At 37.2% G+C, this 26862-nt stretch overlaps 1 protein-coding gene across 1 annotated transcript in view; it reads left to right on the plus strand.

Annotated features, from left to right (window-relative positions):
- Window positions 1-26862, plus strand: part of LOC145681565 (uncharacterized) — a 222783-nt gene that overhangs the window by 180686 nt on the left and 15235 nt on the right. The window contains exon 5 of the mRNA XM_081753203.1: window positions 11749-11862. Coding sequence (XP_081609329.1) covers window positions 11749-11862 — 114 coding nt within the window. The remainder of the gene's footprint in view (window positions 1-11748; window positions 11863-26862) is intronic.

Raw genomic sequence — 26862 nt, forward strand, 5'->3', positions numbered from 1 at the left:
ATGTAACTTTTTCTTTTTTAAAATTCTTTTTTTGGGGGGGAGAAGGAGAGAAATGTTTTTTCTGATATGTGTCTTTTGCCATTCATCTTTCTTGAACTGCTTAAGTAAGATCATTTTGTAACTTTTGATGTCATCCAACTCCGTCACGATAATAAAATTGTCATTCTTAACAATTGGTTTTATTTTCTTATTTTTCAGTTTGCCACACTGATATATTTTTAACAAAATTAAGGTTTGGTCCAACGCCTTTCGAATTCGGAACCAACCCAACCGCCGAGCTTTTTGGGTTGCCTGCTATTGCAGGAAAACCAGAATTGCAGGTGGTAATGCACTTTTGGAGTCGTGTATACAACGTGGTTGGGTGGCCAGGTTAACACAGCCCCCAATTTTGTTTTCTTAATTTTTCATAATCTATTATGGCTAAAATAAAACGCTTTGTGGTACAATCCGGTACTAACCAAGTACTTTCATATGACATACAAAAATCATATGTATCCTGTGTTTTAAAACTTGATTAGAATGTTTTGCTTGAATTGGGACCCCAGTTTGTTCCGTTAATTTAACATAATCTAGGGCGGTAAAAACGAAACAAACTACAGTACAATCCGGTACAAACGAAAATCTTTCAAATGAGCCAACTAAATCGTTTGTACAACGTGGTGGGGGGGCCAGGTTCACACAGCCCCCTCAATTTTGTTTTCTTAATTTTTCACAATCTATTATGGCTAAAATAAAACTCTTGGTGGTACAATCTGGTACTAACCAAGTACCTTCACATGGCATACAAAAATCATGTGTACCCGGTGTATTAAGTCGTAATTTGGGGGCCTGTTTGATCTGGTTCCCCATTTTGTTTCGTTAATTTTTCATAATTCAGAACGGTACAAACGAAACAAACTACGGTACAATCCGGTACAAACGAAAATCTTTCAAATGAGCCAACTAAATCGTTTGTACAACGTGGGGGGGCTAGGTTCACATAGTCCCCCCAATTTTGTTTTCTTAATTTTTTCATAATCTATTATGGCTAAAATAAAACCCTTTGTGGTACAATCCGGTACTAACCAAGTATTTTCATATGACATACAAAAATCATGTGTACCCGGTGTATTAAGTCGTGATTTGGGGGCCTGTTTGATCTGGGCCCCCATTTTCTTTCGTTAATTTGTCATAATCCAGAACGGTACAAACGAAACAAACTACGGTACAATCTGGTACAAACGAAAATCTTTCAAATGAGCCAATTAAATCGATCCTAGGACAATGTGGGGGGGCTGCGTGAACTTGGCCCCCCCACTTTGTTTTCTTAATTTCTCATACTGCAGTACAGTACAAACAAAAATATTTGCGGTACAAACCGGTACAAACGAAGTACTTTTTATTGATATGCGGAAATAGTTTGTACCGAGAGGCGGGCGGGCCAGGTTCACAAGGGTTTAAATTTACCTTGTGTGAAAATCAGTTGATGTTCCAGTAGTGTAGCAGTTAAAAAGCAATTTTTAGCAGAAACGTACAAATGCTGATAACAAGCATAAAATTGGATGTGCTAATTCTCTTAAGGTTATTGGTCACATCTGTCAGATTGGTCACCTAAAAATTAAAGATGGCGTCTATTTTTCAAGATGGCTGCCAAATTGACCTGAAAAAGTTAATTTGTGTCATAGTAAAATTTGAACTATATGCTTGATTCCTTCCGTCTTAATGCCTATTTCTATACTAATTAAAATATTCAGGCAATTTATATTGTAAAACTCTGTCCCATGCAGGTTGTAGGTAGAGCGTTAATTAAACGAGCGTCCGGAATCGACTCCCACTACCGGCTTTTATTATAAAATTCCATTATAAACAGTATTTTACAAAAGTACTATAAAGATAATTTCTCTAAGTTTGCAAAGGTTAGATATAGGTAGTCTTTGATCGCAAGGTCGCAGACAGGATCTCCACAGAGCCCCGAAGCAGGCTAAGCAGCGTGACGTTAGGGATCCCAATGCAGAGGGTTGGTTAGATGACCACAGAGCCCCGTAGCAGGCTAAACGCCGGAGGTTAGGATTCCCGACAGGGTCCCTTAGGCAGGCTAGAACAGGAGACAGGAAAAGTCCAGAGTCCCGTTGGAGACTAGAGGCCTGGGGTTAGACTACTCCTAATGTTCCGTTGTAAACACAAGATGGGGCACCAGAGAACTGGTACAGGTCCACTGTTGGCCATCAAACATAGGGGTCCTTGGACGACGGTGGCGTTGCTGCTCCGTTGTCGTCTTCTGCTTCGTGGGAAGAAAGAAGTCCGTCATCTGCAGTTGATAGTGGATCCATCTGGTGTGTAGAATCCTCTTGTAAAATCATGGAGTGGTGTTTGTAAACATAAGCGTGAAGTTGTTTGTATACCACATGGGACATTAAAATATTGTTTTTATTTCATTCTTCAGTTCCATGTTGGTAAAATAGCCAACTATATACAAATTTAATAAAAAGTAAACAATCTTACATTCTTACAGTAGTAAGTAGAAGTCTTACAAATCTTACATTATACAAGTAATCTTACATGAAACAATAATCTACAACTAGTCCGTATGTAATTGGGCGAAATAATATTCACGTAAGGAATATATTATAAGAACAATTTTGTCTCTGTGAGCTTTCAGAGAAAATAATGGTAGTCAGACACAAAACTACAGAGTATTGCACAGGGAAGCCTTGTGCTGAAGCACTTGAATCTTCCTTTTTTTTTTTTTTTTTTGTTGCTGAAACACTTTGCATGTTGCGGTCCAACTGCCATTTAGTGGTGTTCCAACAGACCTCAGCGCAACCATTTCTATATGAGTTCCCCCAAATATACTCACATACTTATTCTCTCCAAGTTTCGGCCATTTCCACTGAATCTATTTTGCCAGAGCACAGAACGATTGGTCAGCAGCTACGGCTAGAATCTGACCTGAATTTAGAAAACTCACTGAATCTCGAACTTTCTCCATGACATGTTTTATGGTTGCAATAGAGTATGCGTGATCTCGAATTAACGGCATCAATGAAGTAACGCTTACTTTAAATGACTAACTTCTTTTCTGCGCTGCCTGGTGTGCAGTCCAAATGATGAGAGCTTCATTCTTGATAAGCGATACCACTTCTAGCCATATTATTCTTAATTTGTGTGACCTAATTGATTGAGAAGCCGGAAATGGAGGCACTGTTGTTTGTTGGAGGACCAGGATTTTTGCAATACATGCTGGGGTGAAATATGTGTATGCTTTGGCAAGTGGGACAGTTGCCTTAAGAAACGTACTATTGAAAACGACTCTCATCGTTATCCAAGGCCTTTAAGTGGTCCTGTAATCCAGTTCCCTTGGATACAAATTAGTGTAAATTGGAGAAACGCTCTTCTATGCGATGTACTTCTCACTGTTGTCTTTCAATTCAACTCTCGCACCAGATTAAAATGCCAGTGTCGTCCTGAACAAATGCAAATACATACACAGTATGCCGGAAAAGTAACGAAACATTTTATCTTTAGAAAACCACTAGAAACATCTTTGAAGCAACATATCCTCAGAAAGCTGGATATCTGCTAAAGAAAACGAGACCACGATTATGCGAGCCTATTGATCATGAGATCACTACCTCCCTGCCGATAGTATATATATCAGCGTTTTTGAGAAAAGCGGTATTGCATCGCAGCTTACGATACAAAACAAACGCAATGCAAACGAAAAATTAAATGCACCTGGTCTAATTTGCAGAGTTACGTAAAAAGGTATATACTAGTGTCGTGGCCTAAATTTTCGACCAGGTTTTTGCGGTATTTTTGCAAACACCCTGTATATTCACGACAAGTCCTCACCTGCATACGGTTCTAAAATGTAAATAAATCAGTTGTTATACGAATTTCACCAAGACTTATTCCTAATTTCTCTCCTTTTACGAATTCTGTGGAATAATTCTATTTCTCAAAAAGACTTAGAAAGAAGAAAGATGTTAAGAGTGTCTAGTTCCCTTCCGTTTCAAACATTCTTTCCAACCCTTACAACCAACTATGACATGATAAAATTCTTTTTTCTCTTTTAAAATAACTCCCCTGTTTACTGTGAATCATCTTGCCATGTACAACAGTAGGTCCGACCTCCTGACCTTAAGACTTGGGTTAGTTCATCCCCTATGTGTCGCTATTATTCACCATATCTGATACTAATGTTACAAATCCCTCTTAGAATATTACTCCAAGTATTAAATAAGACTATATATTTAGCGCTGACTTAATACGCTTTTATAGATGCTAAACTGACCCTTGAACTAAACACTGGTGGTGAATATGCGTCATCCCTTCTGGTATAATGTTGTGCAATATTAACTGGTTGTAGTTGGAACCCATGTCTGTATTCTTTCCTTTATTTTTCTATGCGTTATCTTTGTAAGGGCGTGAGCATTGGAAAAATCATCAAAGTCACTAGAAAACACGCGAGCCTATCCTAAGTCTTATGAGATCATCCCCAGCCAATTAAATTCACCAAGTAGTCCAAACCATTACGTCATCGGTAGCCAACCAAATTGTATAGAATCATCCCTAACTATTGCACCATCTGATGCAATACTGACACACCTAAATTCAATCCACATAAAATCTAGGCACTAAAATCTCTCCAGCTCATTACCAACGAAATCCGTTACGACCATGTAACTCGTGCTCTAGTCCCTCCCTTCATGGGACGCAGGTCTGCTATTCTTGCAGAATTAAGATACTTTGTACTTTTATTTATACAAGAAGTTTGTAATTGTGTGTTTGTTTAAAGTCCTAAACATCTACGGCTTTGTTTAGTTAAATACGTAAAACTGTAAATTGTATTGTGTCAACTCTATAAGTGTGAGATGGCAGCTACCATGTCCATCTCTGAGAAGTGGACGTTTGTCTTCGTTTGGGCCGTAAGTACTGAATTCCTTCTGTTCCACTCAGACGACCGTTTTTGTTAACTATCGCCCTAAGCATTCTGAACCAGTGGCGAACGGTGGTTTGTGGTTTCGGGTGTTGCAGTACGAACGATCGGAGACAGAAGATATAAAGTGGACTCATTGACTAATCAGCATAAATTTAGATGCAAATGCTATGTGACATATTAAATTAAATAAAAATCTGTTTTTAAAAAATAAAAAATGCAGAACATTCTCACCAGCCCCTTTATAACCGTTTTTTTTTCAAATTTGTATCTAGTTCGAAGTATAGATATTGAAAAGTAGCTGTCATTCTGTAAACTCAAAACTGTTACCTTTCACCATGTATCAACGATTAATATATTTTGTTCACCTGCTTAGAAAATTTTAGAGAGATGACAGGGACTGTATCAGGGAAAATTTGAAATTTACTTTCAAGGACAATTTTATACATTTATTAAGAGTAGAAAAGGACTTCTTAAAGCAATTTCCTATAGTTGAAATAGAGACTATATGTTTAAAGAGTGAATTTTATTTTCCAAATCCAAAATTGTCACGTAAAGATTATTATACTTTTGTTCATCTGTTTCGATAATTTTAAAGGAATGGTAGTTAATGGTAAATACAATAAATTCATCAATGCCGATTGATCAATTTCAGTTTCTCATTTATAGCACAATGTATCTATTAAGGTTATTAGTGAATGTTCTAAGGACATACAGAATATATGTGTTAATGCACTTTCGTTCACGATAGTACATTTCCTTTCCATGGATAGGTCCGTACAGAGATACTTCACGCTGAGACCTAAATCACAGAGAATTTTGAGTCAGTGTCGGTTCTTTATATTTTACAGAGTTGGCAACCCTATTCATATATCAACACACACACACACCCCCACATACTTGTGCGTAAAAGAAAAAAAGAACTACATTCCAAATCATCCGTCTTGGTTGTTACGCAATGCACGATGAACACAATATACTTCCACATGAGGCGAAACAATGTTTATCAACGTTCTGGAAAGCAACCTTGAAACCCGCCAGATATAGGAACAACATGTTAGCTGGGAGGGGTCCAAAGTATTTGAGGAAGGTCCAATACGTCTACGTAATAACGAACTGTCTTTTACTGTACCCGGAAAGATAAGTAATTCTTAATTACTGTCACCTATATTTTTAGAAAAAATGATAGAACGATTATTTCTATAAGAAAAGAAAGAGTACATGATGAGGCGTAAAATAAAATATTTAGCTTACATCAATCATTTCTCTGTTAAACAAGCATAGTTCGTTAAGAAAGTCTACAAATGCTAGTCGAGTTTCGAAATTTTGGGTAGGTCCGGACCCGGTGGCCCCCCTCGTGGCTACGCCTCTGAGCATTGCTAACTAGTCCCAAATTCAATGTGGCGTTCCCCACCATACAGTTCTATCAAGAGTATAAAATATACTTATTTTATAAAAGAAAAATGAATATACTAAAGTACTATCCACAGAGGGGGGGATTCTGCATATTAAATTATTAATATTTGGTTCACAAATTACTGTAGAAGAAACCTTCATTATCTATATAAGCTAAGAATTAACTTGTAAATGCGGATCTACTTTCATTTGTTTTCTCCTCTACTAGATATTTTCTTTCTTATTTTGTAATTCTGCAATCACTTTTTTTAATTGTCATTATATTGATTTGCTTCAGTATGGTCCCGTAATTTAAAAATATGAATGCATAAAGAGAAATTCGATCTGTTAATTGCTAGTGAAAGAAAATTCAGAAATCTTATTTAGCGTGAAAAAACTTCTCGTTTACTGGAAACCGTGCTGTGTTGCAGAAGCACTGCAACGACCAGTCCCTTTAACTTCTGAGATAGGGGAAAGGAGATTTAACATTTGCTCCAATTGCCGCGCTGAAGGAATCTGGTCGTTGCATGCTCGCTGCAACACAATATAAATTAGAGACTCTGCGACGGATTATTTTCCGCTTTTTAAAACGGATTAACGAAACGGACAGTTAGAGAAGTAAAAAAAATATGTTATTTAAAGTATATATGGGAGTGTTAGAAAGTATTTTTTCTGTTCTTTACTACTATTGCTAATAATATTTTTTTTCTTGAAATACTTTGGTCGTTGCGCAACGCTGCAACACTAACATTAGCCGCCACTGTTCTGAACTATTTCGCAAATTAAGTGAGTTATCTCCGCACCGATTCTTTGTGCACATCTAACAATCTTCTCTATGTAGACTTTGATTTCTACCAGAATATCACACCTACGCCTAAATTAACTGATCTTTGGAAACCTATGAACTGTGACCTTTATTCTGTGATTTAATAGCTATTTTAAAACACTCCTGTAACTACGGTCTGTAAAGAAATTGGACTCTTTAATAAATCTGCAACACATCCGCTCTGTTGTTAATATCTTCATTGATTCGACAGACCGATGTCAAAATCCCAAACCTCAACGTAATTACTTAAATGGGTAACGCCTCCACCTGGTGTTGCACGCTGCGAATTAAGTGATAAGCCATCTCCTGGTGGGCCGCCATGCGAGTTGTTTCTGCAAGTTGTCTGGTGTTTCAGAGTCCGGTTGACTTCCGGGAATCCTTCGTCGTCGAGGGACGTAACACCGATATTCTGTCTCAACTAAGACGCATGAAGTTGATGTCTCCTCCGCATCTACCTACAGGTAAGAACTAAACATCCTTTAGCCAAAACGCTCGTGCTACTAATAATCACTGCCAGACTCCTTCTTCAAGAATCGACTGTTAGTATGTGAGGTAATTTCGTCTACGATGATAAAGTGTTGTGATTCGATTTGCAGTTTGTGTAGTGTCACCAGTGAATAGTTTAGGAGGGCTTTGGTAGGGAAGTGCCTCTTAATGTAGATTATGTGTTCGTAATACTGATTTTTATCTCAACGTTACCGTCTTCCTATCCTTGCGTTCATCAATCTTGCGGTTGTGATCTAATTTTTGCAAATGATTAAGAGGAGTCGCTTCCTCAATTGGCCTATTATTTGATGTGTGAATGAATAATTCTCAAGCCTTTTAATTTACTTAATTACATTGATAATGCTCTTTTGATTGATTGATTGATTTTTTGAGTTTATCGTCCCGTTCAGCAGCGAGGCTATATGAGACGTGGACCTACTGATTAACGTGGGATCCGAACCACATGAGCTCCCGCCGGGAATCGAACCCGGGTCTCCCGCGCCAAAGGCGCGTACGCTAACCGCTTAGCCACGGAGGAGCTCCCAATAATGCTCTTTTGTCCTAACTGTTTGGTCGTTTAATTATCTTACATCCTTAATTGCCCATTTGCTTGAACCCTCTCACTTATGGCGAATGCGGACTCATACATTGTTGTTTCGTCCGCTTCCTTTTGTTGTAACTGGTGATATTGGGATGTGTTTCAACTCCCTTCCTTTGTTGTACGAGACCTGGATGTGTCTCCTATCGACACCTGAGTGGCCCAATTTATTTCTGTAAATTTATTATGTGTTTAATTTACTATAAATGTATATAATGTGATAATATGACGAGCAATATCTAAGTATCCTTTTCGTCATCTTGTGTTATAACTTCCGCCGGGGTTCGATGCTTTTTTGCGCCACTCTCAGATTGAACGACTGACTTATTGTTTAGGTCTTAGCCTCTAACCTTAGAATCATAAATCACACCACTCTTTGTTCAGGCCAATGCTATCGTTGTGACTCTTAGAGAAAACATCTAAATCATTTTTAATGTGTTTGCCATATTTGTGTTCACTTATGAATTTCGCAGACAATTGTGTAATTGAGAAAGCGACTATTCGACGAGCTTTTACCTTCCAGCAAGTGACAGAAGTAGTGTTATTAATATCAACAATAAGAATTCCTTCTGGTGGTACCACTCCGGGCCCAGTTCCCCTTGAGGGCTTGAGCGGTTACTACACAAATATACCGTATTTACAAAAATATTCTTTTTCAGTCATCATCGAAAAAATATGGTTTCTCTTACATTCGCAAATTTAGCTTGAAGTCAAGGTTTTTACTTGTGTAATAGTAAGGGTTTAAATATCCCATTTTTTGTAGTCACTTTTGATTTTGCAATATTATTTAAAAATAGACTGTTAAAGGAAAATGTATCATAAACTATCGTATTTATTTAAATCTACGATATCTTACCTTAACTTTTTTTTCATTACCATAATTGTGGCAACCAATTATTGACAAGTTTACCATAGTTAATGTTAAGTTCCTAACGTGTATCTTAAGATATTTCATGTAGACATACTAGCAATTTATAATTTCGATTATTCAATTTTCAATTGAAAAAGTCCCTTATAAGGACCAAAAATGGCAAAACGTGATTGGTTGGAAAATGGACATGGGAACCTACGGGATTGGCTGAACGTTTCAGCGAACAGAATTTAGACTTCTTTATAAGAATGACTATATACAGGGTGTCAATGAACTAGACCGACAAACTGAAACAGGCCATTCCTGACATCAAAATCAGGGAAAAAGTTCATCTTGTCCCGTGGTCAAAAGTGCATAGTTTCACAGCTAGGACTGTCCAAAACCGTGGGAAAATGAACTTTGGGGGTGAATATCCCCAAAACTATTAGCTATTGAGCTGAGGCGGCATGTTATTGTCTTAGACTTGTAATCTACTCTATCCGAAAATGTATGATTCTGAATTGTTCAGTGGTGGCGCAAGGGAGTCCCCACAGGAAATGGGGGTCCCGGATTCTCTGTTAGAACAAATGGGTCCGATTCATGACAGATACAACAACGTATCACCAGGTAACAAAAAGTCCTTGAAAGACCATCAATATTTTGAACAAAATCAAGATGGCGAAGGGTTTCTTATGTGTTGTGCGTGTTTGCATAACTATAATTCTTGAATGTAGTTGTTAAAAGAAAATTAAATAAAATCATTACATCTGCAGGTTCATGACCCACAGTCATCATCTATATGCTAAAGGATACAGACATTAATAATACGTATTCATTTTGGAAGAATTGATCCTATGAGGATTTCCGAGAAAATGGAAGTATCCCTCGAAAAAAACGAAAATAAGAACAATATATACAATGTTCTTCACTACAAACTCGCTTGGCCGTAGATCTAAAGTGAAACCCCTTGCCATATAGGTGCACCTAACACTGAGTTACCTTGTACCCCTTTGCTCTCCTACGTAGCGAACACAAGTTTGTTTGCAACGTATGGGAGCTAATGAAGTACAAAAGGAACAATACTGGTTATGTAAATAAAAAGAGGTAAAAGCCCTGTTAAGAAGGAAGATATATCGAGAAGAGTTAGAACTTATCCTTTCAGATTTGTTTGAAAGAAATTAACATTCCAAAGTGATGCCTCTTAGGCTCAACGAGGCGTATAATTAAAGAAATATGGAAAGAGTTAAGGGAACAAAAATATGCTATACCATTGGAGAACGGCGAGGAAACCCATGGACACTTCTGCAAAGACGCCTGATCATTGCGATAACTAATACGGGAAATTTCTTGGCCACGTGAGTCAGGTTGTAGGTAGTAATAAGAAATAGAACACATGGCCACGCAGTCACAGTGTTTTTTTTTTTTTTTTTTTTTTTTTTTTTTTTTTTTTTTTTTGTAAGTCCTCTCGGGCTATCGGCCAAGTGAAGATATTGGCATCCGTCGTTACCCGTAACATTACAATCCCTGAAGGTGAATGCGACATCTGCACTCGAAACGTCGGATGTCGATATCTTCACCTGGATGATACCCCAAGGTAACTTATTTTTAAAAAGACTGATTTTCAATTAACTTGCAATTTGTTTTCGCTGTCCCTGAGATAATATCATTCATTCATACATCAAAGAGGAAAGGGGAGGAGAAGTGAAGGGATTACTTTTATTCTACATTGTTCCCAGACATGTCCGTGTGCTCCTGATCCATTCAGTGACACTTTCATCATTGTGACTGCCTGGAAATACCATGTGTCCTATTTCTTATTACTACCTACAACCGGTCTAGTTCATTAACACTTTGTATATGTCTGTATCTTCATTTATGTTCTATAGTGTCTGATGAAGGATATGTTAGATATCCGAAACCGTAGCACATTATAGTTTAAAATACAGTGTGTTGAAGCTTTGGTCAGTGTTTCTTTTGTTACTATATATATATATATATATATATATATATATGTGTGTGTGTGTGTATGTGTGTGTGTAGGTCAGTAATCATAATATAATATTAGTATTAATTAGGCTAGAAATTTGTTTATCGTAAACTTAATAGTAATTTGATTCACGTTCACGTAGATCTAACATGTCTGTGCATGTATAGCAACAGGAAATTGCTGCTTTCAGTGTAAAAAGCGACACCTCCAATATTCGAAGTTAACTTCAGTAAGATTGTGTGTCCCTTGTCTGTTTCCGTCGGAAACTCTTAATAAATAGTGTTATAAATATCCTACATTTCAACTTTCTACATAAAACCTGTCATCAAATGAAGTGCATCAAATACTAATCTAGGAAGACTTTACATCCATTGCAGTTAGCATCCTCTATCGGTATCCATAAATTGTCGAATACGTGTTCACGAGCTGTGTTTGGATCCACTCGTATAATGGTTGGCTTTGTCTTCGTGGTGTTGTATGAAAACGTACAGAAGATTAGAAACATTAAATAATTATGTTTAATGCATTAAGGCAATATTAACTGACTACATCTTACTACTTCAATGATTACTTCTAATTTTCTGTAACACTACACAATCCTTGTGATCTAGTTCGTAAATGAAACATGAACAATAATAATCATATGACGAAACAAAAACTAACATATGTAATTTTGCTTTCTTTTCAGTATATGTCAGGGATCAAACCAAAGGAACCTATTGTAAATGTTTTAGGAGATTTGCAAACTACAGCCGCAGAGATTGGCAGAGCACTGATGAAACTTGTCAAAGCAATCTTGGACGTAAGTAATTTAGTTTAAAACAGGGTGGATTGATTTAAATCAGTCTGATTTAAATCACGATTTTAATCAAGATTTAAATCACTTGATTTTTTAAATAAAAATCGTTGATTTAAATCAAATTCCTAAATAAATTAATTTAAAGTGAAAATAAGTAAAATCCCGTTTCTGTTCTGTTATTTCGATTATGGAAGATAATAATCATAATACAATGAGACTCAAATGTATGTACAGCACAGTATGAAAACGAGTATCATGCAGAGGATGATTAGGGAAAATCCCATTTTGAACGGGTAACGGGAGAATCCTGCTTTCTTCTCTTCGTAACATAGGGTTTTTAAATCGTTAACTATTCCAACGGAGAAATCACCATCGACATTTAAGACAAAAATTATTTTATGTCCATGTCTATTTGTTTCCAGATAATACGGGCGTATTTAGAGGGGCCCAATCCCCTTTCCGAAACAAAATAATAATAATAATAATAATAATAAAACTTAGGCGAAATTTATATACTAAATACATAGAAGTTCTTCGGGATCGTAATACGGCAAATTTTGGATGGGTTAAAATATCGAATAATACTTTTGATAAAGTGGATTCTTTCAAATATCTAGGATCAATATTAACAGACGAAAACGATATTTACGAAGAAATTAAATGTCGACTAAAAGCAGGGAATTCGTGTTATTATTCAGTTCAAAATCTCTTGTCGTCACGAATTCTGTTTAGAATTTGAAGATTAAAATATATATGCCTGTTGTTCTCAGGGTGTCTAGCAAACAAGCATAATCAAATTTTCTGACTTTCCCTGACAAAATTATAATTTTCTCTGACTCTGTCATTCTTTTTTTCTTAGTAACTCGTGAAAAGTAATTTATATTTAAATCATGAAAATGAAATCTTTCAGTTTTACGTCCCACCGTTATGCCGGTTAGGCTATTGGAGACGGTGATGATGAGTAATGAATGAAATGAAGAAAGTGGGAGGAAACGGGAGAACCCCGAGAAAACCCACGACCACGGCCTTTGTCCACCACAAAGTCCACACGGCGCGAGCTGGGATCGAACCAGGGGACCCAAGCACCGGAGGTGAACGCTCTACCAGTGAGCCACCGTGCCCCCAACTTATATTTAAAGTGAACTGTAAGTTTTCACCATTGTTTATATGCTTATAAAATATTCTACAAACGTACAAACGAACCAATTCATTTACCTGTAATTTATGACTATTTTAGTAGCATTCCTTTACCCCTCACAGCCTGGGAAAGATTTTTCCCTGACACACAATGAAATTCCCTGACATTTTCCCTGACCCTGCAAATTCCCTGACTTTCCCTGACTGGTAGACACCCTGCTTCTATATGGTTGCGAAACATGGTCGCTTACTCTGAGGGAAGAACGTAGACTGAAAGTATTCGAGAACAAGATCCTGAGACGAATATTCGGACCCAAGAAGAACCGGAATGGGAAATGGCGAAAACTTCATAACGAGGAACTACATAATTTATACGGTTTACCAAACATTGCTAGGGTCATCAAGTTTAGGAGACTCAGGTGGGCAGGATGCCAGAATGGAAAAAAATAGGAACACTTTCAAATTCTTAACTGGAAGTCCAATCGGAAAACGACCATTAGGAAGATCTAGGTGAACGCGGCATTGAACCTCCGGGTTCCATAGGCCATAAAGTTAATTAGTTAATTTTGGGCGAAATTTATGTACTTTACATGTATTTCGTGCCGCTGGCTAGTTTCGATTGTTTTAAAAAAATTATACTCCTGCCAAATATCAGGAACTTTCGTGAAAAGAAAAGTGTCATGTTGATAAACGTTGCTGTACGTTTTTTCCTTAATGCTTAAGAAATATTGTTTCGGATTGAAATAGATTAACAATTGAGGATTAATTCGAAATTAAACCAAAATACCTTCACTTAAAAGGCATAATTGTTATTTAATATTAATTCCTAATGTTTTTTCTCCAGTTCCCGACTTGTATTATACAAGGAGAAAGATTTGATTTAAATCAAAAAAATCGATTTAAATAAAAAAATCAACAAAAATGATTTTTATTTAAAAAATCATGATTTTTTCCACCCTGGTTTAAAATAAATACTTTGATTTTAAAAAAATATGTAAGTAAAACTAATATTAGTTCATAAAATTAATAATGCTAGTACGTTTATCGGAAAAGTACATGATATATTTCCAACTACCCGTACACCTCTGTCCAAAATTTTTGTCGCATGTCTTTAGAAATTACATAAATATAAATAATTCTTTATTATGATAGAAAATGTAATCATTAAGTTTTACGTCCCTCGGTTATGTCGGTTAGGCTAAAGGAGACGGTGATGATGAAATAAGGAATGAAATGGTGGAGTAAAGAAAGTGGGAGGAAACGGAAAAACCCCGAGAAAACCTACGCGCACGGTGTTTGTCCACTACAAAGCTCACTTGGCGCGAAGTCTAACCAAGAATCCCAAACACCAAAGGTAATAGAAAACATCAAAAGCTTTTTTAGATATATGCAGAAAAAGAAAACACGTATTTTCAAAAAATATATATATATTTCAATAAAAATTAAATAATAAGCAAGTTGTAATTAAGGAAATAAATCTCCGAAACTTTCATCGCCAAATTGTAAGTTCCATTTTCAGAAACGTGGCAAACGTGCAGTGAAATTTACAAAGGGAAAGGGAATTTTATCCTTTATTAATATCATAAATCTATCACAGTCTTAGTTACTATACATATTACACGTCTCTAACAATCATAGGTAGTAAGCATTTTACACGTAAACAAAGAATTAAGTAGAAATTAGCCCATTAAATATGAGACGCAATCAGGCATTTTTGTTAGTGATTTCCTTATATACGTCTACTAAATCGCCGAGTTTTAAATTACGTTCGTAGAGTAGTTGGTTAGCATAGGCTCATTAAGTATTTTATTTTTTTACACGATCACCAGTTTAAATCCCATACCCTGCAGTAACTTTTTAAGAGATAGTGATTCTGTCAATTCGTTAAACAATAATGTTTTGTTCCAATAATGTTTTCTAGTATTATCCTCTTCGATCTAGTTTATTCGAATATTTCCAAATAATTCGGAATTACGTGTTTTAAAAAACGTTACAATCATCAAGAATTTTGTAAGAAAAGGAAATTTCATTTCAAATCACTTGGAGCTCAAAGGAGCTGTGTTTTCTTTTAACACCAAGCATTGCTGGTTCGGCTTTATAAACAAGACAGTGGCGGCTAATGTAGTATTGCAGCGTTGTACAACGATCAAAGTATTACAAGAAAAAAATATTATTAGCAATAATAGTAAAGAATAGAAGAAAACTACCTTCTAATACTACCATATATTTTTTAAATAACTTTTTTTACTTCTATTCTTGTACAATACATTAATCCGTTTTAAAAATGCGAAAAACAATCCGTCACAGAGTCTCTAATTTATATCGCGTTGCAGCCAGCATACAACGACCAGATTTCTACAGCGCGGAAATTGGAAAGAATGTTAAGTTTCCTTTTCCCTATCTCAGAAGTTAAAGGCTCCGGTCGTTGCAGTGTTTCTGCAACGCGGCACGGTTTCCAGTGAACGAACTTTTTCGTGGTAAATAAGATTTCTGAATTTTATTTCAGTATCAGTTATCAAATGGAATTCATTTTTTGCATTCATATTTTTAGATTACATGACTATACTGAAGTAAATCAATATAATGAATATTTTTTAAACAATAATTGCAGAATTACAAATTAAGAAAGAAAATATGTAGTAGAGCAGAAAATAAATGAAAGTAAACACGCATTTACAAGGCTTCATGTACAGTGATTTCTGAATCAAATATTAAATAAGTCAATATATAGAATCCTCCCTCTGTGTATAGTGTATGCATATTTCTTAGTATATGCATATTTCTTTTATAAAATGAATGTGTTTTATACTCTTCACAACTTTCCACATAAAACTGTATGATGGGAAACGCCATATTGACTTTGGGACTAGTTAGCAATGCTCAGGGGCGCACCCACGAGGGGGATGCACCGAGTCCGGAATTCCCCAAAATTTCGAAATTCGGCTAACATTGATAGACTTGCTTAATGAACTATACTTGTTTAGCAGAGAAATGATTGATGTAGGCTAAATATTTTATTTTACGCATCATCATGTACTCTTTCTTTTCTTATAAAAATAAATCGTTCTATCATTTTTTTCTAAAATATAGGTGACAGTAATTAAGAATTAAGGGAGTTAGCGCAACAGTGGTCTAACCCACATTTTTAAAAACGGAGGGAAATGAAGCTAAACTTAAACACATGTGGTTTTTAGTGCAATATACCAAAAACAAGTACAAGTGGTTGAATGTGTCATACATTGTACTACATACATATATTGTACAAAAGACCGCATGTGTTGAACTTGATTTTTATCAATTTTTAAAAATGTTGGATAGACCACTGTTGCGCTAACCCCTTCAATTATTTATCGTCTTTTCTGGTGCAGAATAAGACAGGTTCGATATTACATAGACTTATTGGACTCCCTCAAATCCTCTGGACCCCTTCCAGCAAACAATTCTGGGTGTAGAATTAGTAATGCTGTTTGTTTTCATTTTGCTTTTGGCCTCTGTTACATGCTGATCCTACATCTGGCGGGTTTCAAAGTTTGCTTTTCAGAACTATGACATTGATAAGCATTGTTTTGTCTCATGTGGAAATATATTGTGTTCAACGTGCATTGCTTACACCCAAGACAGATGATTTGGAATGCAGTTATTCTTTTACGCACGTGAGCGTATGTTGGTGCTGGTGTATTATGTCATTCGTGCTTCATATACCTCTTTTGTATTAGCTGTGTTTTCTTAGTCAGCTGTTTTGATTTTTAGCTATTAGATATACTTTTATTGTGTGTGCTGTAATTCTGTAAATAACCTACAAATTCTTAATGAATTCCATACCATAACTTCCGTAAATAACTTACAAAAAGAACCAATTTGCCTAGCTCTCCACTGAGGAAAACCTTGCAATTAAGACTTAGACAAAATTAGCAAAGGGCAATTCAGGAAAGTGTTCGAAAAAATCCTATTTAAATTCACAGGATATCCTATGGCAGCAGTGTTGTTTGCACTAGATATAGTTCCACAATTTGTTTTAAATTTTCCCAGATAAACTGTTAATAAAAGTGTGTTCAATTTACATTTTTATAACACTAATTTCTACCACTGTCTTCAGTCTACGCTGCAGAGGAATTTGGATCACTTTCAGGGACTGGGTTTGCTAGAATGAATTGTTCGCAATAATCTAGAGAAAATATTTAGTGAATCTACAAAGCTTCTGAAATTAATATTAACTGTACTTATGATGTCAGCAGAAGGAGAAAGGCGCTTTTCCACATCGAAAATAATAGTCACTTTCAAGGAATTTAAATGTCCCAAGAAAGGTTATCACCATTGATTTTGCTTTCCATCGAAATAGACCTAATAATAAGAATATCAGAGTTCAACCAGCATGTATTAGACAGATTTATTCCAATGAAAGAGACTAGAATGGACTTACTAATTAAATAAGGTGACTATTAGGATAAAATGTTCTGCATATTTTTTTACGTTAAAAAAAATAGAATTGTATTTCATTTCACATGTCACATAGCATTTGCACCTACAGTTATGCTGATTAGTCAATGAGTTCAGTTTATATCTTCTGTCTCCGATCGTTCGTACTGCAACACCTGAAACTGCAATTCACCGGCCATCATTGAGACAACATGTTTGTAAAGACTAGGATTCTTATATTTTTAAATGAGCCCATTAGAAGTCTGAGTTAATTGAGGGAGATCTAGGCTGGAGTAGTATTGGATTAGTTTTAGATGAAATTTTTTAATGTCCATAAGCGCATCAGGAAGATTGATAAAGAAAATAACAAAAATAGCAAGAGTATGAGTAATGTCCATAGCATTTCCAAAAACAAATGGTTTAAATTGAGATTGGATACTGGCCGTACGATTTCTAGGACTTACCCAAGCATCAGTATACTTCATATATATATATATATATATATATATATATATATATATATATATATATATATATATATATATATATATATATATATTTATTTAGGTGAGCATGAGCTGTCTCTATTTGCTTCTCAAGGTAATAAGAGTCTAGAGTTAGATGATGCGTTACAAAATGAATGAGGACACGCCTATGAGTGATGATCAGTTCGGAGTGGGCGGAGGCATAATAGTTGGCGGAAGTTTATGCCGTTCAATTGAGTGCTCTATGGCATCGGGACGACACGATATTGGCGTGACTGTTTAGATAGTAACGTCGATGATACTGGTTATCTTATAGTTCTAAAAAGTTAGTGATTGTTCTGCAAGCTCACTCAGCAACGAAGTGTTGCTTCTTTGCCACTTAGAGTGTTTTTATTGTCTTGGCTAGCGCGGTAAACAACGAAATACTGTTGCTTAGCAACTTAAATTATGTTAGTTACTCTTTTGGTTAGCCACTTCACGGATATGGCATCCAATGATGCCACATATTTATCGGGAAAATAATGTACTTTAGTACACGCTGACAGTGCTTGTTGCCAGAGTGAATTCTTGACGCCCCACTTGATGCCTGGAGCAATCACAACGTGTATAAAATTTTGGCGCGGTTTACAGAGCTGTTTGTTTAATCACGCTGTGTGTCACAACGATTTTTTTTTTTTTTTTTTTTTTTTTTACGAAGAATGAGAACTGAAGGTAAGTAAAAATTATGTTCTGAAGTATTGGTATCTTCATTTTCAAATTATTGTGCATGTATGTCGTTATGTCGATCCTTTCGAAAATTATGAGCCTATTAAATGATGGCATCAAATGATGCCTCTGTGCAGATATGGTTGTAACTAATCGCATTTACATAATAATTATTTTGAAACTGAAAATAATATCTAACAATAATTTCTTGCGCAGTTTATGTAACAATATATATTTGAAGCAATCGCAGAGGTACAAAAAACAGGTGCATTTCGCCAGCCCCCCACCTTGCAGTTTCGAAACATAACCTATGCCAATTGTTTGTGCTACGTTTGTGCCGGAAGGTACCGCAAAAATTTTCGATTGTACCACTTCCGGTACGAAGTTATAACGGTTTTAAAGTGGGGGGGCTTTGGAGAAACGGCAGCCTCCAACCTTGGAATTTTGAAACAAAACCTATGCCAATCGTTTATGGTACGTTTGTGCCGCAATGTACCGCAAAAATTTTCGTTTGTACCACTTCCGGCACGAAGTTATAAGAGTTTTAAATTGGAAGGGCTGGAGAAACGGCAGCCTCCAACCTTGTAATTTCGAAACAAAACCTATGCCAATTCTTTGTGTCGGAACGTACGGCAAAAATTTTCGATTATACCACTTCCGGTACGGAGTTATAAGAGTTTTAAAGTGGGGGCTGGGGAAACTACAGCTCCCCACCGTGGAATTTTGAAACAAATCCTATGCCAATTGTTTGTGCTACGTTTGTGCCGGTATGTACCGTAAAAATTTTCGTTTCTACAACTTCCGGTACGGAGTTATAACATTTTTAAAGTGGGAGCTGGAGAAACGGCAGCTCCCCACCGTGGAATTTCGGAACAAATCTTATGTCAATCTTTTGTGCTACGTTTGACCCGGAATGTACCACAAAAATTTTCGTTTGTACCACTTCCGATGCAACGTTATATGAATTTTAAAGTGTTAGGCTGGGGATACGGCATCTCCCAACTTTGGAATTTCGAAACAAAATCTATGCTAATCATTAGTGCTACGTTTGTGCCGGAATGTACAGCAAAAATTTTCGTTTGTACCACTTCCGGTACAAAGTTATGAGAGTTTTAAAGTGGGGTGGTTCCGGGAAACGGCAGCCTCCCACCTTAGAATTTCGAAACAAAACCTATGCCAATCGTTTGTGCCGGAACGTACAGCGAAAATTTTCGTTTGTACCACTTCCGGTACGAAGTTATAAGTTTTAAAGTGGGGGCTGGGGAAACGGCAGCCTCCAACCTTGGAATTTCGAAACAAAACCTATGCCAATCGTTTGTGCTACGTTTGACCCGGAATGTACCGCAAAAGTTTTCGTTTGTATCACTTCCGGTACAACGTTATAAGAATTTTAAATTGTTAGGCTGGGGATACGGCATCTCCCAACTTTGGAATTTCTAAAGAAAACCTATGCTAATCATTAGTGCTACGTTTGTGCCGAAATTTACCGCAAAAATTTTCGTTTGTACCACTTCCGGTATTAAGTTATAGAAGTTTTAAAGTGGGGGCCTGGGAAAACGGCATCCTCCAACCTTGGAATTTCGAAACAAAACCTATTCCAATCGTTTGTGCTACATTTGTGCCGGAATGTACCGCAAAAATATTCGTTTGTGCCACTTCCGGTACGAAGATGTAAGAGTTTATAAGTGGGGGGCTGGGGAAACGGCTGTCCCCCACCTTGGAATTTCGAAACAAAACCTATGCCAATCGTTTGTGCTACGTTTGTGCCGGAAAGTACCGCAAAAATTTTCGTTTGTACCACTTCCGTTAAAAAGGTATAGATGTTTTAAAGTATCGAGCTGTGGAAACTTCATCCTTCTAGTTATGGCATATGTTTTATTTCGAAATTCAATGGTGGGAGCCTGTGAAATCGCCAGCCCCATAGATTAAAACTCCCTTATCTTTGCACCGGAAGGGACACAAACGAATTTTTTTGCTGTACGTTCCGGTACTAACATAGTAAATGGGATTGACATAAGTTTTGTTTGGAAACTTAATGGGGGGAGGGCTGTGGAAACGGCAGCTTCCTAGTTTAAAACTTTTATATCTTTGTACCGGAAGTGGTACAAACGAAGATTTTTACGGTACATTCCAGAAATAACGCAGTACAAACGATTGTCATAGGTTTGTTTCAAAATTCCAAGATGGCGGACTGTGGAAACGACAGCTCCCTAGTTAAAACTTCTATGTCTTTTTAACAGAAGTGGCAAAGCTTTTGCAAGCAACAAGCAAAGGTTTTGCAGTACATTCCGTTACAAGGGTAATACAAACGATTGGGAAAATTTACAATTTTGGAAATTGGAAGGGGGAGTTTCCGTTTCTACAGCCCAGACTTTTAAACTCTTATACTTGTGTAACGGAGCTGGTGCAAACATTTTTTTTTTTTTTTTTTTGCGGTACATTCCGGTAAAAACGTAGCACAAACGATTGACATAGTCTTATCTCGAAATTCCAAGGTGGGGGGTTCTGGAAACGGCCTCCTAGTTAAAATTGTCATACTTTTGTACTGGAAGTGATACATACAAAAATGTTTGCGATACATTCCGATACAAACGTTGTGCAAACGATTGGCATAGATTTTGTTTCGAAATTCCGAGGGGGCTGTGAAAACGGCAGCCCCGTAGTTTGAAACTCTCGTATCTTTGCACCGGAAGTGGTACAAAAAAAGTTTTGCGCTACGTTCCTGTTCAAAAGTAGTGCAAACAGTTGGCATAGGTTTCATTTCAAAATTACTGGGTGCGGGGCTGCCGTTCCCACAGCCCCTCTTGAAAACTCATATAACTTTATACCGGAAGTGGTACAAACGAAAATTTTTCCTTTACATTCCTGCACAAACGTAGCACAAACGATTTGCATAGGTTTCTTTTCGATATTCCAAGGTGGGGATGCTGCCTTTTCCACAGCCCTCCATTTTTAAACCCTTTTATCCTTGTACCGAAGGTGGTACAATCGAAACTTTTTGCGGTACATTCCGGCACAAACGTAGCTCAAACGATTGGCATAGGTTTTGTTTCGAAATTCCAAGGTGGGGGCTGCCGTTTCCCCAGCCCCCCCCAATTTAAAACTCTTATAACTTCGTACCGAAATTGGTACAAACGAAACGTTTTGCGGTACATTCCGGCACAAACGTAGCACAAACGATTGGCATAGGTTTTGTTTCGAAATTCCAAGGTTGGAGGCTGCCGTTTCCCCAGGCCCCCCATTTTAAAACTCTTATAACTTCGTGCCGAAAGTGGTACAAACGAAATTTTTTGCGGTACATTCCGGCACAAACGTAGCACAAGCGATTGGCATAGGTTTTGTTTCGAAATTCCAAGGTTGGAGGCTGCCGTTTCCCCAGGCCCCCCACTTTAAAACTCTTATAACTTCGTACCGGAAGGGGTACAAACGAAACATTTTACGGTATATTCCAGCACAAACGTAGCACAAACGACTGGCATAGGTTTTGTTTCGACAATTACAAGGTGGGGGGCTGCCGTTTCCCCATCCCCCACTTTAAAACGGTTATATCTTCGTACCGGAAGTGGTACAAACAAAAATTTTTATGGTACATTCCGGCACAAGCGTACCACAAACGATTGGCATAGGTTTTGTTTCGAAACTCCAAGATGGGAGGCTGGCGAAATGCACCTACAAAAAACGTCGTGTTCTGAGCTTGTAACACGGTGGTCGCCTATGAATCACAATAAGCATTAGTCATATGTGCTGACGATATTTCTTCACAATAATCACATTGAAACATGAGAATGAGGGAAATACGGATGGGAGGGATGTTCCGTGGGTTCAAACTCCTGAAACCTAAACTTTATTTGAAAGTCTGATTTTAGGGATAATTTTATATATACCGTACTTTACCCTCATATTGAAATTACTTTGCGGATGCAGTACTTGGTTCACGGTAGTTCATCACACTGCAAAATTAGATCATCATAGCACAGATTACAAGAAATAAAATATTTATTTTTGACATGTTAAATTCTACACAAGTTTTGGTAGTAAATTGCTCAGTGGCGGATCTAGCTTCCTCTCTTTTCTGAGCTAAAAATTAAATCACATTATTATCCATATATGTTTTGAAATACTATATTAGAAAATAGGATATAGGTGATGATGCGTTATATTCTCGAATCGTTTGCAATAACCCCCTCCCTCCAAGTTTTGGGCTTCTAGATCCGCCAATGAAATTTGCTACACATGTATTAGTAGATGAAATAATCGTATGTTTTCCTACTTGTACTTGAATATTTATTATTTATTACAGCATCTCCATGGCTCAAGTTTTTAGGCAGGATGAAATTAACAGCCTTCTGTATTCAGAATTTCCACCAGACTCCGATTCCAGCTTCTGCAGTAATGATGAAGATGACTATCCGCCCAACGATGAGACTCATCCCACTTGAGAGGAAGGTTTTTTCATTCACGTGAAGATGACAGCGACCCTAATGTCTCTGAAGTGAGTGACTCCTAGATCGACCAAGGACAAGAGAGAAGTGCATACCCTATCGTCTTACGCTGGTGCCCAGCCAGAAGATGAGGTACAAAGAGGGGCCGGAAGAAAAAGTCTCTAATACAAATACCTAGATCATTCGCTCTTGCTGAGTACAACAGATTTACGGGGGTCGTAGATCTAATGTACAGAATGATTGCGCATTATTCTCACAGTGAAAAAAGACTATGCATGAGTATCGGTTATGTAGTAGTCTTGTGTTCCTTCTCAGTGAAGTCAATTTTCTATAGAAATGTATTGTGTTCTGCATTAACGTTATGTAGCAAAGATTTTTAAAAAAATGTAAATGTAATACCCCTAGTAAATGTATTGTTTTTGTCAATGTAAATAACTTTATTCCTTATGTGGTCACATCCTAAGGACTTTATCATCTTCATCCCATGGAAGGAAATGACAAACCATTATGGATTCACCTTGCTCAAGGACCACCGGATCTAAGACTGGCCGTAGGCCAGAACATCACATCATCATCATCATTTCTGAGGAACATTAAACATTATTTCAGTTTTTCCAGGGATTGGCATCACTTGATGCCAGGTCTAATACTCCTCAATTGCACGCTGGCAACAAGTGATGCCAGGTCCCTGGGACCCACTAGCAGCCTCACAAAACAAAACTGATATTTTTTCTGACTTGTACGTCTAATTATTAACCTGAGTACAAAATACCGATTTGTCTTCGTACCTACAACATATAGCGTAGAAGGACAGCTTTACACTCTAAACACAGAAGTGTTGCTGTTTGGCCATTTAGATTACGTTAGTTACTGTCTTCGCTAGCGCGCTAGATACTAAAATACTGTTGTTTGCTATTTATGTTAATTACTGTTTTGGATAGTGCTAAGCACCAAAGTGCTGTTTCTTTGCCACTTTGACTACAATGACAACCCAAATTAGTAGATGGAGTATACCATGACCAGAGTTACAAGATGCAAGCAATATCACTTTAACAAACAATAACTTACATATAGCATTCTAGAAGATGAAAATAGTTCGTCAGACCCTTTACTGGTGTATTTACACTGTTCTCACAAGTGTGTATGCTACGATTGACCTTAGATATTTAATAACTAAATAGAAGATAGGCTAGCTATAATTTCAGTATGCCTATAGATGTTTTGTTAGCCCAAGAGTTACGTCCTTGATTCGAGAAGAGGTTGCAAGGGAAATAAATTGTGAGGTACTTTTGTTGGAATAAGTATTACTTATATATTTTTCAATTTTTTAAAATTATTTATAACTGGATTTTGTAATCTTCAGGTTATAAACATAAAGTAGGGGCGGACTGTATATGAAGTATGAAAGTAATGAATATGTGCAACACACGTTACAACATGTATGTAATGTTAGAATGACGAGTGAGATGATCTTCGCGTCCCGGGGTAACGCGGAGCGTTGATGTAAGAGAGTGGAAGCCCTGTAAGTACGTTAGGTTACTGTGGATGATATAATGGAAGTATGAAATATGAATGGATCTCGAGATGGAATACATCGAGAAGTGGGATGTCGGTAGTCAGGGAGTATTACATAGCGATATACGTGTAAAGTAAAGAGCACAGAGAGAGAAGTATGCCATAATGGTGAGAGAGACACAAAGTCGGCTGAAGTATGTACTGAATCTATGAGTAAAGAGTTGTTCACTGTCAGGCGCTGAGTGATATATTTCAGACGAAGAGATTCTATGTGGGAAATAGGTGTAGGAAAAGTAATGGGACTATAGAGATTGGCAGTGGGGGTGGGCAAGGATATGCGATAAGCGATTCTGAAGGCATGATGTTCTACAATTTGTAGTTTTTTGTACGTGGGTCGTTCTGTTTCCCTAAGCTGTAAAATATTTATTTTTTAAAGATACATTTATAAACTATACATATATGTGTAGGTGAGTCCTCCCTCACCTCTCCACATAAATCTTCATTAAGATTCAGGCGTTAGTTTCACCATTGCACCAATTTGTCCAGACCCTTTGCAAAAATCAAGGATCTGGCTGTTTAGCACTCTTCTCACATTCCTCTTCACTTTATGTTTGAAATGCTCACTTTGCAATGTAGACTTTAACACCGGAATAAAATGGAAAACTCGGTGCTAAATTGAAATTGTATGGAGAGTAGAGTAGCCATTCCCACCCTAATTCATCAATTTTGTATCTTGTTTGCGTGCTGAGTGGAGATAGGTCAAGAAGATATTAGGAAGAAGAAGACACCAGATCGCTTATGTCGAATTGCGTTTTTTTCTGAAGAAGGGTTCAGGTTCGACATAAATGACCTAGTGTGCTGTCAACTGGTGATGAAGAAGTGAAACGGAATGTGACGGGAGTGCTAAATAACCAGAGCGTTAATGTTTTGCAAAGGGATTGGACAAATCGGTGCAACTGTGAGAGAAATGCCTGAATATCAATGGGGATTATGTGGAGAAGAGGAAGGTACCACCTACAGATGTGTATATATAATTTACAAATGTATCTTAGAAATACTTTTTATGGCCTAGGGAAATTTATATATCGAACGACCCACGTGTAATGCGCTGTAGATATCTACGCAATGAATCCATAGATCATTTCACCTCTAGTTGAAGAAATACTTTATATGTACTGACAACTGTAGAGGGTTTGAGACCCAGTTGGTGTCAGTCAAGCTAAGGAATAAGTTTATTCGATTATGGGCTTTGATCAAAAGAGATTTTAAATGGGGTATCCAGGTGAGATGTAAGATGAATGCGGTGAACTCCTATAGTTCACCAGGAGGCAAAAAACAACTACTTGAGTTATTTCGGCGTTGATCTTAAACCGCCATTTGAGGCACCAGGACGAGAATAGATCGATAGGTGCCTGAAGATTTCTGTTTATTTGCTGTATGATTTTGCCAAGTGCAAGAAATGCAGCTTCTGCAAATTGAAAAATTGTAGATTTAATTTAGTGATCATTTACGTGGAGTGATTGCAAAGTTTTAAGACTGAGCTTGTAATTTAAAAATGTCAGTAGTTACAGGCCACTGTGATGGATCACCCTGCAAAGTAGTCCCCTGCTGAATGAACACACCGATTACAACGGTGTTTCCACTTCTGCAAGCATTCCTGAAAATCATTTTCCTTGCTTGAATGTCCTCAATTGAGTAAAATCTCTTCCCTTTCAATGACAATTTTAACTTAGGAAAGAGGTAGAAGTCGGCCGGGACTAAATCTGGGGAATACAGGGGTTGCGGAAGCACAAGAATGTTGAATTTGGCTAAAAATTCCTAGAACTCACAATGTGCTGGTGCATTGTCATGGTGGAGAATCCAATTCTTTTCTTTCAAGAGGACAGGCCTTTTCCGCCGCATATTTTCGCGCAGTCTCTGAAGGACACTTTTGTAGTATTCCTGGTTGACTATCTGCCCCCTAAGGGCAAATTCATGATGCACGATACCCTTAGAATCGAAACAAACACCAACATTGTCTTCACATTCGACCGACTTTGTCTCGCTTTCTTTGGTCTTGGTGAATCTGGGCTCTTCCACTGAGACGATTGGGCTCTTCTTTTTGAGTCACACCCATAAACCCATGATTCATCACCTGTTATTACCCTATTCAAGAAATCTGAGTCCATTTCAGTTCGATTAAACAGTTCTTGGGACACTTCAAGTCTGTGTTGTTTCACTCGTGAGACAACACTTTTTGAATGAATATCGCGGACACTCGACGCATGTTCAAATCATCAGTTAAAATTGACTGAACCGTATAG

The sequence above is a fragment of the Thermobia domestica genome, chromosome 3, assembly GCF_964235325.1.
Source record: "Thermobia domestica chromosome 3, izTheDome1.hap1.1, whole genome shotgun sequence".
In the NCBI taxonomy this organism is placed as follows: Eukaryota; Metazoa; Arthropoda; class Insecta; order Zygentoma; family Lepismatidae; genus Thermobia; species Thermobia domestica.